Source organism: Salvelinus fontinalis, chromosome 38 (genome assembly GCF_029448725.1).
Source record: "Salvelinus fontinalis isolate EN_2023a chromosome 38, ASM2944872v1, whole genome shotgun sequence".
Classification (NCBI taxonomy): domain Eukaryota; kingdom Metazoa; phylum Chordata; class Actinopteri; order Salmoniformes; family Salmonidae; genus Salvelinus; species Salvelinus fontinalis.
This window is the reverse complement of record NC_074702.1, coordinates 12874634-12890517: the sequence shown is the minus strand read 5'-3', so window position 1 is coordinate 12890517 and position 15884 is coordinate 12874634. Positions and strand designations below refer to the sequence as shown.

The 15884-nt window shown below is 46.0% G+C and overlaps 2 protein-coding genes across 13 annotated transcripts in view; one reads left to right on the top strand and one right to left on the bottom strand.

Moving 5' to 3' along the window:
* The window catches only part of LOC129838016 (kin of IRRE-like protein 3), a 68608-nt gene extending 56777 nt beyond the window's left edge, over positions 1-11831 (top strand). Inside the window, exons 5-15 of one of the 12 annotated variants that reach the window (XM_055904666.1) lie at positions 2318-2468; positions 3087-3194; positions 4227-4382; positions 4608-4735; positions 6124-6250; positions 6518-6618; positions 7420-7618; positions 8638-8757; positions 9037-9146; positions 9317-9436; positions 9633-11831. In XM_055904666.1, coding sequence (XP_055760641.1) covers positions 2318-2468; positions 3087-3194; positions 4227-4382; positions 4608-4735; positions 6124-6250; positions 6518-6618; positions 7420-7618; positions 8638-8757; positions 9037-9146; positions 9317-9436; positions 9633-10130 — 1818 coding nt within the window. In that variant the 3' untranslated portion in view covers positions 10131-11831. Of the gene's footprint in view, positions 1-2317; positions 2469-3086; positions 3195-4226; positions 4383-4607; positions 4736-6123; positions 6251-6517; positions 6619-7419; positions 7619-8637; positions 8758-9036; positions 9174-9316; positions 9437-9632 lie in introns of all 12 variants that reach the window. The other 11 variants (XM_055904664.1, XM_055904658.1, XM_055904663.1 and 8 more) reach the window with 11 other exon arrangements.
* Positions 11832-12361: 530 nt separating this feature from the next.
* Positions 12362-15884, bottom strand: part of LOC129838015 (suppressor of tumorigenicity 14 protein homolog) — a 38407-nt gene continuing 34884 nt past the window's right edge. The window contains exon 19 of the mRNA XM_055904657.1: positions 12362-15710. Coding sequence (XP_055760632.1) covers positions 15549-15710 — 162 coding nt within the window. The 3' untranslated portion in view covers positions 12362-15548. The remainder of the gene's footprint in view (positions 15711-15884) is intronic.

Here is a 15884-nt window from a genome sequence, read left to right as displayed (position 1 = left end):
ACGTGAGCTGGGTGGGAATTCTATGTTGTGTGTCTAGTTCGTCTGTTTCTGTGTCCAGCCTAATATGGTTCTCAATCAGAGGCAGCTGTCAATTGTTGTCCCTGATTGAGAATCATATATAGGTGGCTTGTTTTGTGTTGGGGATTGTGGGTGGTTGTTTCCTGTCTCTGTGTTTGTGTTCTGCACCAGATAGGACTGTTTCGGTTCGCCACACTTTGTTATTTTGTTCGTTGTAAGTGTTCACTGTTTTTGTTTAATTAAACATGTTGAGCACTGGCTACGCTGCGTGTTGGTCCGATCCCTGTTTCACCCCCTCTTCTAGTGAAGAGAGGGAAGGCTGCCATTACAAGAGTCCAGCTAAGCAGGCTATGGCAGGGTACAGCAGAGCCCAGCTAAGCAGGCTATGGCAGGGTACAGCAGAGCCCAGCTAAGCAGACTATGGCAGGGTACAGCAGAGCCCAGCTAAGCAGGCTATGGCAGGGTACAGCAGAGCCCAGCTAAGCAGGCTATGGCAGGGTACAGCAGAGCCCAGCTAAGCAGGCTATGGCAGGGTACAGCAGAGCCCAGCTAAGCAGACTATGGCAGGGTACAGCAGAGCCCAGCTAAGCAGACTATGGCAGGGTACAGCAGAGCCCAGCTAAGCAGGCTATGGCAGGGTACAGCAGAGCCCAGCTAAGCAGACTATGGCAGGGTACAGCAGCTACTCAAAATGCAGCAACTTTCTCTCAGGGCAGAATACAGAAGCAGACTCTTCCTTTTCTCTGTTTTCTCTCTATATTCTTCATTTTCTTTTCCATTTCTCTCTCTTTCTCTCTCAGGACTTTCTCTCCCTACCTCCCCCTCTGCAGTCCCCCTCCCCTTTTTCACTCATACCTGAACCCCCCTCCTCTCTCCCCTACTCCCCCTCCCCTCGCACTCTAATGCATCGACACTACAGCATAACTGGAGCATGCCAAAGCTCAGACAGGCATGAGCGTTTGATACAGTAGAAATTCTGCCGAGGAGAAATCACCCACAACAATGCCGAAACACAATGGGGGGATGCGCCAGAGCGTGAACCAGCCGCAGTCGGGAAAGAGTCACATTTGTCATGCTCTCTGACCACGCTAAAATACGCTAAACGACACATTTAAGGAGACTAGAGCCAGCAGTGGAGAAAAGGAGGGGGCAGGAGGGGAGAGAAAAAGATAGGGAGAGAGAAAGTGGGAGTAAAAGAAAGGAGGGTGGGAGATACTGAAATACAGTTCACTGAAAGAAAGAAAGAAAGAAAACGGGTGCTTTTAGAGAGAGGGAGGGCTAGAGTAGGTGAGGGGGAGGTAGAGAGGGGGAGAGGTGGCTTGGGGCAGAGTGAGAGGTGGTGACAGGGAGTGATGCGACTCGATCTAGCGTAAAAATGCTTTTTGTGTGTCTGGCTGAGGAAGTGAACGGCCTGGTCCATTGATTCAGCTGTCTGTTTGTCCGTCCATCCAGGGAATGGGCTGTGCTCTGCCCTTGCCCTTTTCCAGAGCTGCCTGTGAGACAACCCTCCCCCGGCCCCCCCTCCTCACGGCTACAGCCCAGAAATACAGACACAGCCACCTCTGCCATTACTGCACACTGTCTGACAGCCCTGTGTGTGTGTGTGTGTGTGTGTGTGTGTGTGTGTGTGTGTGTGTGTGTGTGTGTGTGTGTGTGTGTGTGTGTGTGTGTGTGTGTGTGTGTGTGTGTGTGTGTGTGTGTGTGTGTGTGTGTGTGTGTGTGTGTGTGTGTGTGTCTGTGTGTGTGCGTGCGTGCGTGCGTGCGAGCGTGCGTTTCTTTGTGTGTGCTTCAAAAGCGACGGGCGATATCTCCAGAATCTACCCCTTTCCTCACTTAGACGTATTGATTCCTGTGAGCAATAAATAGATCTCAAAGATGATGACAAACAAGGAGCGCTGACTGGGAGCACTCTCAGAAATGTGGGAACAGCACAATATCCCCAGGCGCATCATAAAATATATGATTTAACCGCCATGCCAATGGACTGGATGGCAATTTGAATGCCTCACACGTCAGAAAGATAGGTCCCGCAGTGTCACACAGACACCCAGAGGGGGAAGACTCAGCAGGGCCTTACTATGAGCTTATACCTATTCTATACCTTACTTCCCTACTTAAACCGTTTTGTCTCTTTAGGGACCAACATATATTAATTCATGGATCTAGCCCAAGAGGTGAAATAAGGACTCATAACTCCCTCTGCATGTTTAACAGCTGTCTCTTGTCTGTCTTGACCATTGAGATGTACAGTAAACATCGTAGATGTCTTATCTCCATGTCTCTGGTCTGTCTCTCCTAGACGCGGATGGAGGATGGGAAGAGGGAACTGGCTGTCAGTATGCTTCCTGTGGTGCCGGAGGACAAGGACTCTGGCCGTACCTACACCTGCCGCGTCCTCAACCCTGCCGCCCCCGCCGGACTCCAGACCTCCGTCACCATCAACGTCCAGCGTGAGTGTCCTCAGTGGCACTTAGTGTCCCCTACAGTCACTCCTTAGTGTTCTCGCCCCAGTGATGGGGATACACTCAGACTTGAATACTACTTAATATATACTGATGTATTGTCCATGGACACTAGTATGCTATTGTGGATACTAGTATGCTAGTGTGGATATTGGGACATAGTCCAATAGGTAACGTGTATACAAATATACTGCCAATAACGGCGAGGTAGTAGACTATACACATATATCATCTATAATTTATTTATTTATGTACTTTAGGCATTAGTTGAGGGCTTTGGTTGAACAAATACATTTCACCCAGCACCACTTTAGAGTTAATGGAAGAGTGGTTAGTTCTGCCTGCCTGCACATGCACTCGCTCACCCTTCAATGATTCATACACTAACCTCTCTATGACAAACACACACCCCTTCATATAGGTCCTAGCTCAGTGACACATACCTCCAGTGCTCACAGAGCTTCCTTTAGTACTGTTGACCTGTTCCTTCTCCCTTGACTGACACATATTCAGCCTTCATATACTGTAGAATCCTCCATAGTGATAGATATGACACATACTATGTTCACCTCTCAGTAATGTTGTGTGCTCCCCTCCATCCTGCAGACCCTCCATCAGTGACCCTGTCCGTCCAGCCCCAGACTGTCATGGAGGGAGCCAAGGTTCTGTTCATCTGCTCTGCCTCTGCCAACCCTGAGATCACAGGATACAGGTAAAAAACAGCACCTCAACCTACACTTTGTTGGGTTCATTTCTTTCATGGAGTCAGTGTGTACTGCATTATTATGGAACTATTAGCCTTTTAGTTGGTCCAGTTTGGACTTGATCATTATTAACGCACATGTAACTCAAAATGATCTAGTGACCCAAAGCGACCTGGTAACCCAATATGTTCTGGTAAACCAAAGTGATCTTGTAACCCAATGTGATGTGGTAATTGACCTTCTAACCCGATGTGAGCTGGTAAATTGACCTTCTAACCCAATGTGATGTGGTAAATTGACCTTCTAACCCGATGTGATGTGGTAAATTGACCTTCTAACCCGATGTAATCTGGTAAATTGACCTTCTAACCCTATGTGATCTGGTAAATTGACCTTCTAACTCTATGTGATATGGTAAATTGATCTTCTAACCCGATGTGATGTGGTAAATTGACCTTCTAACCCGATGTAATCTGGTAAATTGACCTTCTAACCCAATGTGATGTGGTAAATTGATCTTCTAACCCGATGTGATGTGGTGAATTGACCTTCTAACCCTATGTGATGTGGTACATTGACCTTCTAACCCTATGTGATCTGGTAAATTGACCTTCTAACCCTATGTGATATGTAAATTGACCTTCTAACCCTATGTGATGTGGTAAATTGACCTTCTAACCCTATGTGATATGTAAATTGACCTTCTAACCCTATGTGATGTGGTAAATTCACCTTCTAACCCTATGTGATGTGGTAAATTGACCTTCTAACCATATGTGATATGGTAAATTGACCTTCTAACCCTATGTGATGTGGTAAATTGACCTTCTAACCCTAGGTGATGTGGTTAATTGACCTTCTAACCCTATGCGATGTGGTAAATTGACCTTCTAACCCTATGTGATGTGGTTAATTGACCTTCTAACCCTATGTGATGTGGTAAATTGACCTTCTAACCCTATGTGATGTGGTAAATTGACCTTCTAACCCTATGTGATGTGGTAAATTGACCTTCTAACCCTATGTGATGCGATGATCTGGTGGTCCAGGTGGTCCAAGGGAGGAGTCCCCATCTCGGAGGCGAACGGGGACAGCCTGGAGGTGACGGTAGACCACTCGTACTTCACAGACCCTGTCTCATGTGAGGTGTCCAACTCAGTGGGCAGCACCAATGTCAGCACCCTGGTGGATGTACAATGTGAGTGGAGCACATCAGTGTATCATAGTACTAGTAGCCTATAGTGTAATCCGAATAGTGTGTCTGTGAACACATGTTCACCCTCGTCACAAGAGTTATTGTGTCTCTGGAGGATACTGTGTAATGTGCTTTGTAAATGCCTTAGGGGATATGATAAAGTCATAATGAATTGAACGGTGAATAAGGGCTGTATTAGTTCTGATGGTGTCCTGGGCTCCTCTGCAGTTGGTCCCAGGCTGCTGTCGGAGCCCAAGCCCATGAACGTGGACATTGGGATGGACGCTGCCTTCACCTGCACCTGGACAGGCAACCCTCCCCTTACCCTGGCCTGGACAAAACAGGGCTCAAGCGTGGTAAGACAAGTAGCTCAATCAATACTTATACTGTGTGTGCGTGTTTGTGTGCATGTGTGTGTGTGTGCATGTGTGTGTGTGTGTGTGTGTGTGTGTGTGTGTGTGTGTGTGTGTGTGTGTGTGTGTGTGTGTGTGTGTGTGTGTGTGTGTGTGTGTGTGTGTGTGTGTGTGTGTGTGTGTGTGTGTGTGTGTGTGTGTGTGTGTGTGTGTGTGTGTGTGTGTGTGTGTCGGACGTGAGTGTGTAATGAGAGAAAGCCCTCAGACATCAGAGCTAAACCTTCAGAGGCAGTGTGTGTGATGACTGTCAGGTTCTCACACTGCTGACAGCAGGGGAGGTGACACTCTGTCATAACAACGTGACCACTAAATCAATCACATCCACAGTTGAGACACACTAGTTAAAAACCAGCCGACACATTTCACATCCCACTCCGAGAACAGCTTCTCAAACCGCTCCTCAACCCAGACCAAGACACAGCACAAAGAACATCTAGGGAGGATTATGTGAGGTAGCTTACAAACAGCCCAGTTCCACCTTTAGTTTGCGTCATCCTGGTTCAAGGTCTCCCACCCCACCCCAGGCAACACTATCAGCGCTATCTCCAGGGAGCCTCTCTCCCGGTGTTTCATCGGATTTCAGAGGCAGCTTTTGCTAAAAACGCCACCGCTAAGGAGAAGAGAGCTGCAGGCCAGCAGGAGATGCTGTAAAAGCCATGCTGTCATCTCCATCTCCCAGAGTGAACCAACGCTCTCCGGAAGAAAAGAACAGGAGGTGCTCTCTAATCCACACACACCGCATCCACCACGCCTCACACAGCTACCAGTAATGGATTCATTAGGTTACTCTATAATTGTGGTTGAATACAAAATGTGGAGTGGGAGTGAAAGGACGGAGGGAGGGAGAGGAGGAGGGGGGTAGAGGGAGAGTAAATGGATTAATCACAGCTTGATGGAATGGTGGGATCAATGAGCTAACGAGTGCGCAAGTGTAGAGCGAACTGTAGCAGCCTCTAAAGGCTACGGCCCACTCACACCATGATAACGTTATGCTCTGCTGGCAACGTTTAATTAGGACAATCTCCACAGCAGCATGGTCACTACAGAGGTGCCTGGCTGTAGCTGTAGTCTGTGATTAAAGCCACAGTGTTGTCACCACCATGAAATTAAACTGAAACAGAGTGTAGGTGCTACGGAGAGACTGTCCGTTCTGCCCCATCCATTCTGCTGCAACAACTGCCCCAATGAACTGCTGCTAAAGAGACACTCATTCTCTCCCCTCCCTCTCCTCTTATCCCTCCTGTCCACCCTCTCTCTTTCTTTTCCCATCTCCCTCCCCTCCTCTCCCTCCCTCCCCTCTTCTCCCTCCCACCTCTCCTCTCCCTCTCCAGGTGCTCAGTAATGGCAACACCCTGCAGCTGAAGGCTGTCACCCAGGAGGATGCTGGGACGTATACCTGCAAGGCCATCGTCCCCCGCATCGGTGTGGCTGAGAGGGACGTCACGCTCACTGTCAACGGTAAGTCTCATATTAGTCTCAATAGTCTGAAAATAGGGCTAATTCAATACCACTTTCAACATTGTGTTTTTTGTTGACTTTTAGATGTAGAATATTAAAGATGCACGTTTGGTATTATCTATGCAGAATGTTTACTCAAGCATAATATGTGTCAACCATCTGACAATGCATCTGTGTTTAATATGTCTCAAAATCTCCCTCTTTCTCTCCCCCATGTCTCTCTCACACAAACACTTTCTCTCTCTCTCTCTCTCTCTCTCTCTCCAGGCCCACCTATCATTACAGCGGACGCCACACAGCACGCTGTCAAGCACTCCAAGGGCAAGCTAGAGTGCCTGGTGGGAAACAGCCCCCCGCCTGACAAGATTGTAAGTGAGCCTCTTGTCTTTTCCTGTCTTTCCTGTTTCAATGATGTGTGTGTGTGTGTGTGTGTGTGTGTGTGTGTGTGTGTGTGTGTGTGTGTGTGTGTGTGTGTGTGTGTGTGTGTGTGTGTGTGTGTGTGTGTGTGTGTGTGTGTGTGTGTGTGTGTGTGTGTGTGTGCGTGCGTGCGTACATGTGCTCACGCACACAAGTGTGTGCACATTTAATACACACTGAATCCCCCATCTACACACACACACATCATCCCTTCACCACTCAATGGGGATGAGAGAGAGGGAGAGAGAACAGAAAGGTAACTAGAAAGGGGGCCGGCCCTCTTGCAGGCTGCAGCAAACCGCACGGCTCAATTAGCGCTGCATCCATCAGGCCTCGGTGGGCTGACCCCGTCAGGTGACTCTGGGTGCGTGGGCAGCTCTGACAGAGGATAATTAGGGTCTGAGGGGGAGTGAGAGGCAGGCACCCCGTAGACCTTACCTAGCAGCAGGAGAGAAGCTTCAGCACCGACAGGAGCATCTTACACAGCCTCACAGGTCTGGCAGGGCTTAGAGGCTGACAGGGCTTACCTCCAGGTCAAGACGTAGGAGGCAATTTAGACCTACGGCCCTTAGCAATGTCAGCCAGGTGAATGGAGAGGGAGGAAAATAGAGAGAAGGAAAGAGAGAAGGAGGGAGGGTGGTTGGTTAGAGGGTACCTGTGATTGATCTAAGCATGGGAAGTAGTGGTTGAACTGAGCTCTGACAGCGCTGCCAGCCACTCACCTGTTGTTCATCTCCCATCTTTATCACTAGGTGTGGACATTTGGAGATGTGACCCTCTCCTCGGGTTCCACCGGTCGTTTCTCTGTCCAGACGGTGACCAGCGACCACGGGGTCCTGTCCTCCCTGGTCCTGTCTGAGACCCTGGCCCAGGACTTCCAGCTCCGCTACAACTGCACCGCATGGAACCGCTTCGGCACAGGCACCGCGCTGGTCACCCTCAAGGAGCAAGGTACGGGTAGGAACTGGACAGGGGTCCTTATTATCTATGATCAGAATGACCAATCTCACTAAGACGAGCACTGTGGAGAGACGGTGCTGGGAAGAGAGAGGGGTTAGATGAGGTCATAGCAGAACTCCAATTGAGTGCTTATCTTAATTATACTATTTTAATCAATATAATTCAATCAGCAGATGGTGGGCCTTAATGAATACATTGGGCCATATAACATAGATATCGATCGGGGACTAAAGTCAATTAGATCAGGGCACAGGTGTCCCGGGGCCGAGCCTCCGGCGGTCCCTTAGCTCCCTCTCTCTCTAAGTGTGTGAGAGCCGCCCTCTTCAAATTTACTTAAATGACAATATACTTACTCATACACACATACATGCACACACACACTCTGCACACTGGAGTTGGCGGAGGTAAGGAAGGAAGGCCTTTGTTGCAGTAGACACCAAAAATAAGGTCCTCGCCAGCAATTTCCATCAAGGCAGCTCAGCCGGGGTCTCGGGAGAGTTGAGTGGTGCGCCGTATCTCTCTCCTGGAATCTCTAATTAGATTACTGTCTATTGCTTCATTGCATGTCAGGCCTTGTTACCCTTCTTCCAGAGAGATTAGACACAATAGCCGGGGCTGTGGGGACGCAGGGGGCTCTAAGTGTGTGTGTGTGTGTGTGTGTGTGTGTGTGTGTGTGTGTGTGTGTGTGTGTGTGTGTGTGTGTGTGTGTGTGTGTGTGTGTGTGTGTGTGTGTGTGTGTGTGTGTGTGTGCGTGTTCGTGTGCGTGTGCGTGCGTGCGTGTGCGTGCGTGAGTATGCGTGCGTGAGTGTTTCTGAGGGACCATAAGGCTTACTGCAGATGAATTTATATAGGAGCAGGCGTTGGCAGAGATTATTTGGGGGGGAATGAGTAGAGTGGCGTTAGAAGAGGAGAGGAGACTGGATCTGGTTCTGCCTCCTTCACTGTCTCTCTCTGATCAGTAGCAAGATTCTGACACTTCTCTCTTTTCCTCTCTCTCTCTCTCCTCACAGAGGCCCTGCCCATGCTGATCATCATTGGGGCGGCGGTGGGCGGAGGGTGTGTCCTGCTCATCTGTGTCGTCACCCTGGTCTCTCTCTGCTGCAGGCACACCGGGAAAGGTGAGGTCGAAGGTCAGATATGGGCCATGCCGGGGTTGGGCTACATTCCATGTCAATTCACCCTATTCAAGGAAATTAATTGACAGTCAGTAAATGACTATTCACTCAATATTTTTCAATCAATGTGAACTGACTGAATTGAAATAGAATTGACCCCAAATCTTAGTGATGCATGGTTAGTTTAGACTTCATGAAAGGAGCACAATCAAATCATTTTCTATAAAGGCAACAGGCAGGAAAAACAGTTTTAGAATCGTTTCTAAATCACCTGTCTCTTTTGAATCTTTACAGGTAAAAAGTGCACACGCCTCTCAAAGAGTGACATCAGAGTTCAGATTGTGCACAGTGACCACAACGCTACCCGTGGCAACGATGATGAGGAGGATGTCAAGGAGCCCATGGTAAATGCCTCCGTTCAATCACTTTCAGTAGGTTTTCAAGTACCTTTTCATCTTTATATAACAGATATATATAATGTATTTTACTGTGATGATGTGATGATACACAGTACAGTCATTTTGTTGTGCTCATGTTCGTCTGAGTCTAAGATGTTCCACCTTTGTAATTGTAGGGCCTGTTGTTTCCCCCTCAGGCCCCCAACAGCAGTGAGTCTCCTGGGACGTCCCGGACGGAACACAGTGACCTGCTGGAGGAGGATGAGGACGAGAGGTCCGACATCAAGGTAAAAACCGTAAGGAGAAACACTCACTTATACAATGTTTATACAATATACATGCATGGGAAAAATTGCAATCATTCGTTGAGCATTTGTTGCATATGCTGTTTTGCTGGGGGTTTTGAAAAAGTCTGAAATCTCTATATACACACTGTATCTTTAAAAGCGGTTGAACAACTTAACACCCGGTTGTTATTTCCTCTCCCCTCAGGACCCCACTAACGGCTACTACAACGTGCATGCTCACGAGGACCGGGTGATCCGCAGTGGTTTCTCAGATTACGTGCCCAACCCCCGTCCTGTCTACACGCCATCCCAGCTGCCCTCCCCCAGCCCGCTGTTCGGCCAGCACACAGTGGTGGCAGCCACACAGCCCCGCATCTACGACTTCTCCCACCGCTACGCCACCACCACAGGGGCCCGCTCCACCTATGAGCAGCAGCAGGCAGCGGCAGCCCAGCCCGGAGCCATCTACCCCACCGACCCCGTCTATAGCGGCTCTGCCTACCTGCCCACCGCCGCCACATACGGACGAGCCTTCACCAGCTACGTCAAGCCCGCCTCCTACGAGAAGGTGGACGCATACGATCAATCGGACCAGGCCAGCAAGGTGTCTAGCTCCTCCCGTTTCTCATATGCATCATCACAGGTCTCCTCCCAGCAGTCCGACTACGGACGGCCGTCACAACGCATGCAGACTCACGTCTGATTGGACAGCGGAACAGGGGGTGGAGCGCGGAGGGCCATGTAAAGGGGAAGCATTGGTCATCTCTATAGGAAGTGTGGCCAGACTAACAGGAGAGAGGACTGGATGGCTGGTCCTTCTCCTGGACACGTTTTGGAAGGAGATGTAGGTGACAGGGATTGCCTTCCTTATTTGTTATTCAGTTGTCATTCTGGGATTGAATGGTCCCAATGGAGTCCCAATGGAGTCATTCCCCATCAATAAATCATCTACTACAGTGTCTGCTACTTCAGAGATGAGCCTGCTATTCTGTCATGGCACTGGTTTTGTTTTACCAGTGAGGGGATGGGAGGAAGGCAAACTGGAAATCACCAGACAGGAGCATCTCATGACTTTGGGTGGCCTAAACTAACTGGATTCTGGAGCCTAGCTAACATTTCTCAAAAAGAACAGACTGCTCAGATAAATAGAACTTGTAACAGACTATGAACAAATAAAAAATACAGATATCTTCATTTAAAAAAAGAGTCAACACATTGTAGTCATTTGGTGTTTGTCAGCATGTGAAAGGAGTTGTAAGCACATTCGTGTCTCTCTATCCATTTAAAGAAGCCTGAGCTCCACAGTGGCAGCCATAAACCGTTTGGCATAACAATAAGTTTGGCTTGGGTGTGGGTTATTTGGGAGTGAAAGCAGAGTGAGGTATGGAGAAAATGTGTATCCTGGCCTTTACCTAATAGATAGACAGCCTCTGCGTTATTGTTCTACCCTGGAGGACAATAAAAGGAAATTGAAAAACCCAAAGATGGTGAGCTACAGTATATAGCAGTGTATTGAAAGAGTTAGGGATAGAGATGAATTCCTCTGGGTACTGTATTACTTCTGTGTTTGCCAGATTGTTAAATGGAGACTATTTCCAGAACAATCAAAGAATGGGGTTTGTAAAATGGTGGCAATCTTGAACTTGAATAAGCTCAAGGTGCAGTCTCAACAGACTAAGATGGGTTCTACTTGTGAAACTGTCCCTCTTCAGACACCATCCACACTCCAGTCTTTATGACACAATCAAGTAGCTTCAATATGTTTACAAAAACACAGTACTACCCTGAAATACTGACTAGATCAACTGTTCAAATGGGTGAAGAAGCCCCATTCTTTCTCTGTTGCATGCAGATGATGTGTCTAGTGAAACTCTTCAGCATTTCTTTTCCATGTCCATTATGCTTGTTTGAGAGACTGCTTACTGCACCTGGCTCAGTTGCATTCCGGTTCTGGACACTACTGGAACCCTGTACTGCCATTTTGGGTCGCGAGCCGCGCTACTGGTCAGTCGGCCCAATTGGAGAACAAATGTCACTAAGTGAACCAAGTGATTTAAAACAAAAATCATCGCTCGTCTTTATTTTTATATTTTATATAAGCCTTAATGTACAGCTTGTAAGCTGCTTTACTGTAAAGTATCTTTATATTATATATACATAAATCTATATCTTGATTGATTTTATTTGGGTCCACAATTTTTCTCTTTCTGTTCCGTTGTTCATCAATCACTGAATGCAGAAAGATGAACAATGCTTTTTGGGAACACAACTAATTGCCATTTGTTGGTTTGGTTCATTTAGTTTTTTTAATAATGTATTAAGGATTTTATTTGCTAAAAATGAGCTATTGTTGCTTGTAACTTTGTATACATATTTATATTTAAATAAAACCATTTCAGATAAAGACCAGCATGGTTTGAGTACTGTACTGTACGTTGGCACGGTGAGGAGACGCAGTGAGTATGTTGTGTGTGTATGTCATGGGGGAACAGGTACAAACAAAGCTGCTTATGTACCGAAGTTGATGAATACATAAATTAGCAGCGCTGTCTATGTTGATTCTCCTATTCCCGTGGTGGAGTGTAGCTTTTAATGAAGACAGATGTGATTGTAGATCTCCTACTGTCTGTGTATCCACCTCCCTACACCCACATGCCCAGCTCCCCTGGTAACAGGATATTGCTGTGACAAAGCTAGGTATAATGTGACAATATCAGCTTGTCTTGTCACCTCGGTCTCGTTACATCTCGTCTCCAGGTAGACATGCTAGTCACGGCAGGGAGGAGATGAGTGCTATGAGAGCTCCACATTCACAACAGGCTGCCGTGTAAAGGGACATGGCCCCACAATAGACTCATAATACTTACTATAGAATAGCTATTATAGAGACACGAGTCAGTCAATGACAAATTGAGGTAATTGACATGCAGAAGATTCAGGTAAAGTATGTTTATTGTGTAGGATTCATAAATCTTTTATATAAAAACAAGGCATACAAACAAAATTGAACAGTAGAAAAGGAATGTGTCCACAATCCAATATAAAATGTTACCTTTTATTAACTACACACAGTAACAGCTCACATTTATTATTTATAAAGTCACTTTTGGCCCCTTCAACCCATGTTCTGAAAAATAGACCTCTAAACACTTCATATTACCCAGCATTATGCCAATGTTAGGGACCAGAGAAAAAAATAGCCCAACATTATCTTCAACCTATAACAATTAAAATATTTTCAGCACTTCTAACATTTACAAACAATGGAGATCTTTAGGTTTAAGTCACAGTAAATGTACAAATACAAACACAAGCCAAAATAGAGTGAAAGAAAACCAATGAAGAATCTGAACAGTTAAAAACAGGACCAAGATTGTCCAATAAAAAGTCCACTGTTTGAGAGGGGTGAGAAGAACTCATTGTGTTGCTCCGTGCAAACAGCTAAACCCAATTGATTTTCTTGAGCTGCCGTGCGTAGGGGAGTGAAGACCCACATCACCCTCAGCTCAACTGGCAAATGGAGACCGTTTTAGCTAGCCTGTATATGGAGTTCTCCTAGAATACTAATGTGAGGGAAATGGCCGCAGCATCTCCTACCACCTGCCTTCCATCTTTGAGGACATGTATTTCCATTGTTAGAGCGATCACTCGGATATCTTGTCAGTAGCTCCAGAAAGTATTCATACCCCTTGACATTTTCCACATTTTGTTGTATTACATTCTGAATTTAAAATGTATTAAATTGAGATTGTGTCACTAGCCTACACACAATATCCCATAATAAAGTGGGATTATGTTTTTAGAAATGAAAAGGTGAAATGTCGATAGCCAATAAGTATTCAAACCTTTTGTTATAGCAAACCTCAATGTTCACAAATAAAAATGTGTTTAAGTCACAAATTGCATGGATTCACTCTGTGTGCAATAATAGAGTTTAACATGATATTTGAATGACTACCTCATCTCTGTACCCCACACATACAAACAATTGTAACCTCAGTCGAGCAGTGAATTTTAAACAAAAATTCAACCACAAAGACTAGGGAGGTTTTCCAATGCCTCGCAGAGGGGCACCTATTGGGTAGATGAGTAGAACATATATTTTTTTAAAGCAGACATTGAATATCCCTTTGAGCATGGTGACGTTAGTCATTACACTTTGGATGGTGTATCAATACCCCCAGTCACTACAAAGATACAGGCGTCCTTCCTAACTCAGTTGCCAGAGAGGAAGGAAACCGCTCAGGAATTTCACCATGAGGCCAATGGTGACTTTAAAACATTTACAGAGTTTAATGGCTGTGATAGGAGAAAACTGAGGATGGATCACCAACATTGTAGTTAGTCCACACTACTAACCTAAATGACAGACTGAAAAAAAGAAAGCCTGTACAGAATACAAATATTGGAAAACATGCATCCTGTTTGCAATAAGGCACCAATGTAAAACTTTTAAAAAATGGCAAAGAAATGAAATGTATATCCTGAATACAAAGAGTTATGTTTGGGACAAATCCAACACTGGGTAACACTTCATATTTTCAAGCATCGTGGTGACTGCATCATGTTATGGGTATGCTCGTGTAACAGTTTAGCTTCCATCTCTCTCCTCGCCCCTACCTGGGCTCGAACCAGGGACCCTCTGCACACATTGACAACAGCCACCCTCGAAGCATCGTTAACCATCACTCCACAAAAGCCGCAGCCCTTGCAAAGCAAGTGGAACAACTACTTCAAGGTCTGAGCGAGTGACGTCACTGATTGAAACGCTATTAGTGAGCACCCTGCTAACAAGCTAGCCATTTCACATTGGTTACACTCGTCATTGGCTAGGGAGTTTTTCTGGGGGAGAAAAACAAAATGGAATAGAGCTAAGCACAATCAAAATCCTAGAGGAAAACCTGCTTTAGTCTGCTTTCCAACAGACACTGGGAGACAAATTCACCTTTCAGCAGGACAATAACCTAAAACACAAGGCCAAATATACACTGGAGTTGCTTACCAAGACGACATTGAATATTCCTAAGTGGCTTAGTGACAGTTTCAAATGAAAATTAGCTTGAAAACCTATGGCAAGACTTGAAAATGGTTGTCTAGTAATGATCAACAACCAACTTGACAGAGCTTGAAGAATTTTGAAAAAAATATTGTGCAATCCAGGTATGGAAAACTCATAGGGACTTACCAAGAAAGACTCGCAGCTGTAATCTCTGCCGAAGGTGATTATAACATGAATTTACTCAGGGGTGTAAATACATATGTAAATGAGATATTTCTGTACAAACATTTCTAAAAATAGGTTTTCACTTTGTCATTATGGGGTATTGTGTGTAGATGGGTGATTTTTGTTTATATTTAATCAATTTGTAATTCAGGCTGTAACAAAATGTGAAATAAATCAAGGGGTATGAATTGATTCTGAAGGCACTGCAATAGACAATCTTTGTTAGAACTCAAGATTCCATGCATCTCTGCATTACTAATATCACACTCACTTGTAAAACATTCCATGTTCTTGTCAAGGCACTTTAAGTGAAAATTGGCAGGTGAAAACAGCTGGTAAAGACATACATTGTAAAAAAACTATACTCTAAAATATATCTTTCTTTTATATCTATTCTATTTCTGATTCCCTCAGTTCTTTTGGCATGTCGGTCTGCCCAACAGAAGATGTGATCTCACATCATAGCAATGGGGGAGACTTGGCAAATACCACCAAAAACAAAGTGTGTCCTCAAAATATACATCTTCCATTATTTACACTGGGAGAATATTAATCAAACCAGTGGAACATGACATGATTGATGGAGGTGCAGGAGTCTTGCTGCTTCTCAGAGCCTTTGGGAACCAGGGTTGCATCAGTACAGCATAAAAACATTAAAAAAAACTAATCCCAAACCCATTTGAAATCATTCGTCTGAGCAGTAGCTAGCCCCATGCAGGCCCTCAGTGGGTGTCGGAAGCTGGTTGAGGCTCGCTAGATGGATGGATAGCTCTGGTCATCATGGGGGGACTCGTCCTCAATCAGACGCAATGTGCCATTTTCCTTATTTTTTGTCTTATCCTGTCAGACCCTCAAACTGTCTACCCTCTGGCCCCCCTTCCCCATATCCTCTCATCATCAAAGCCCTGTGTTCTTGCGGATCCAATCTCTCAGCTTGGTGACGCGCGAGTAGACGCCGGGCTTGTTCCGACGAGCGCAGCCCTCGCCCCAGCTCACGATGCCTGCCTGGAACCACATCCCACTTTCTTCAAAGCACACCAGGGGACCCCCCGAGTCTCCCTAAACAGAGGACAGAGACATTACATTCGGCACAAAGGAAATTTATTTAAGTGGGTTTTAAGTTGCAGGTGTATGCCACATGTTTCTGTTTATAATTGCATGTGTTTGTATTGTGTGTGTGTGTGTGTGTGTGTGTGTGTGTGTGTGTGTGTGGTGATAATGTAGCCTGCCGTG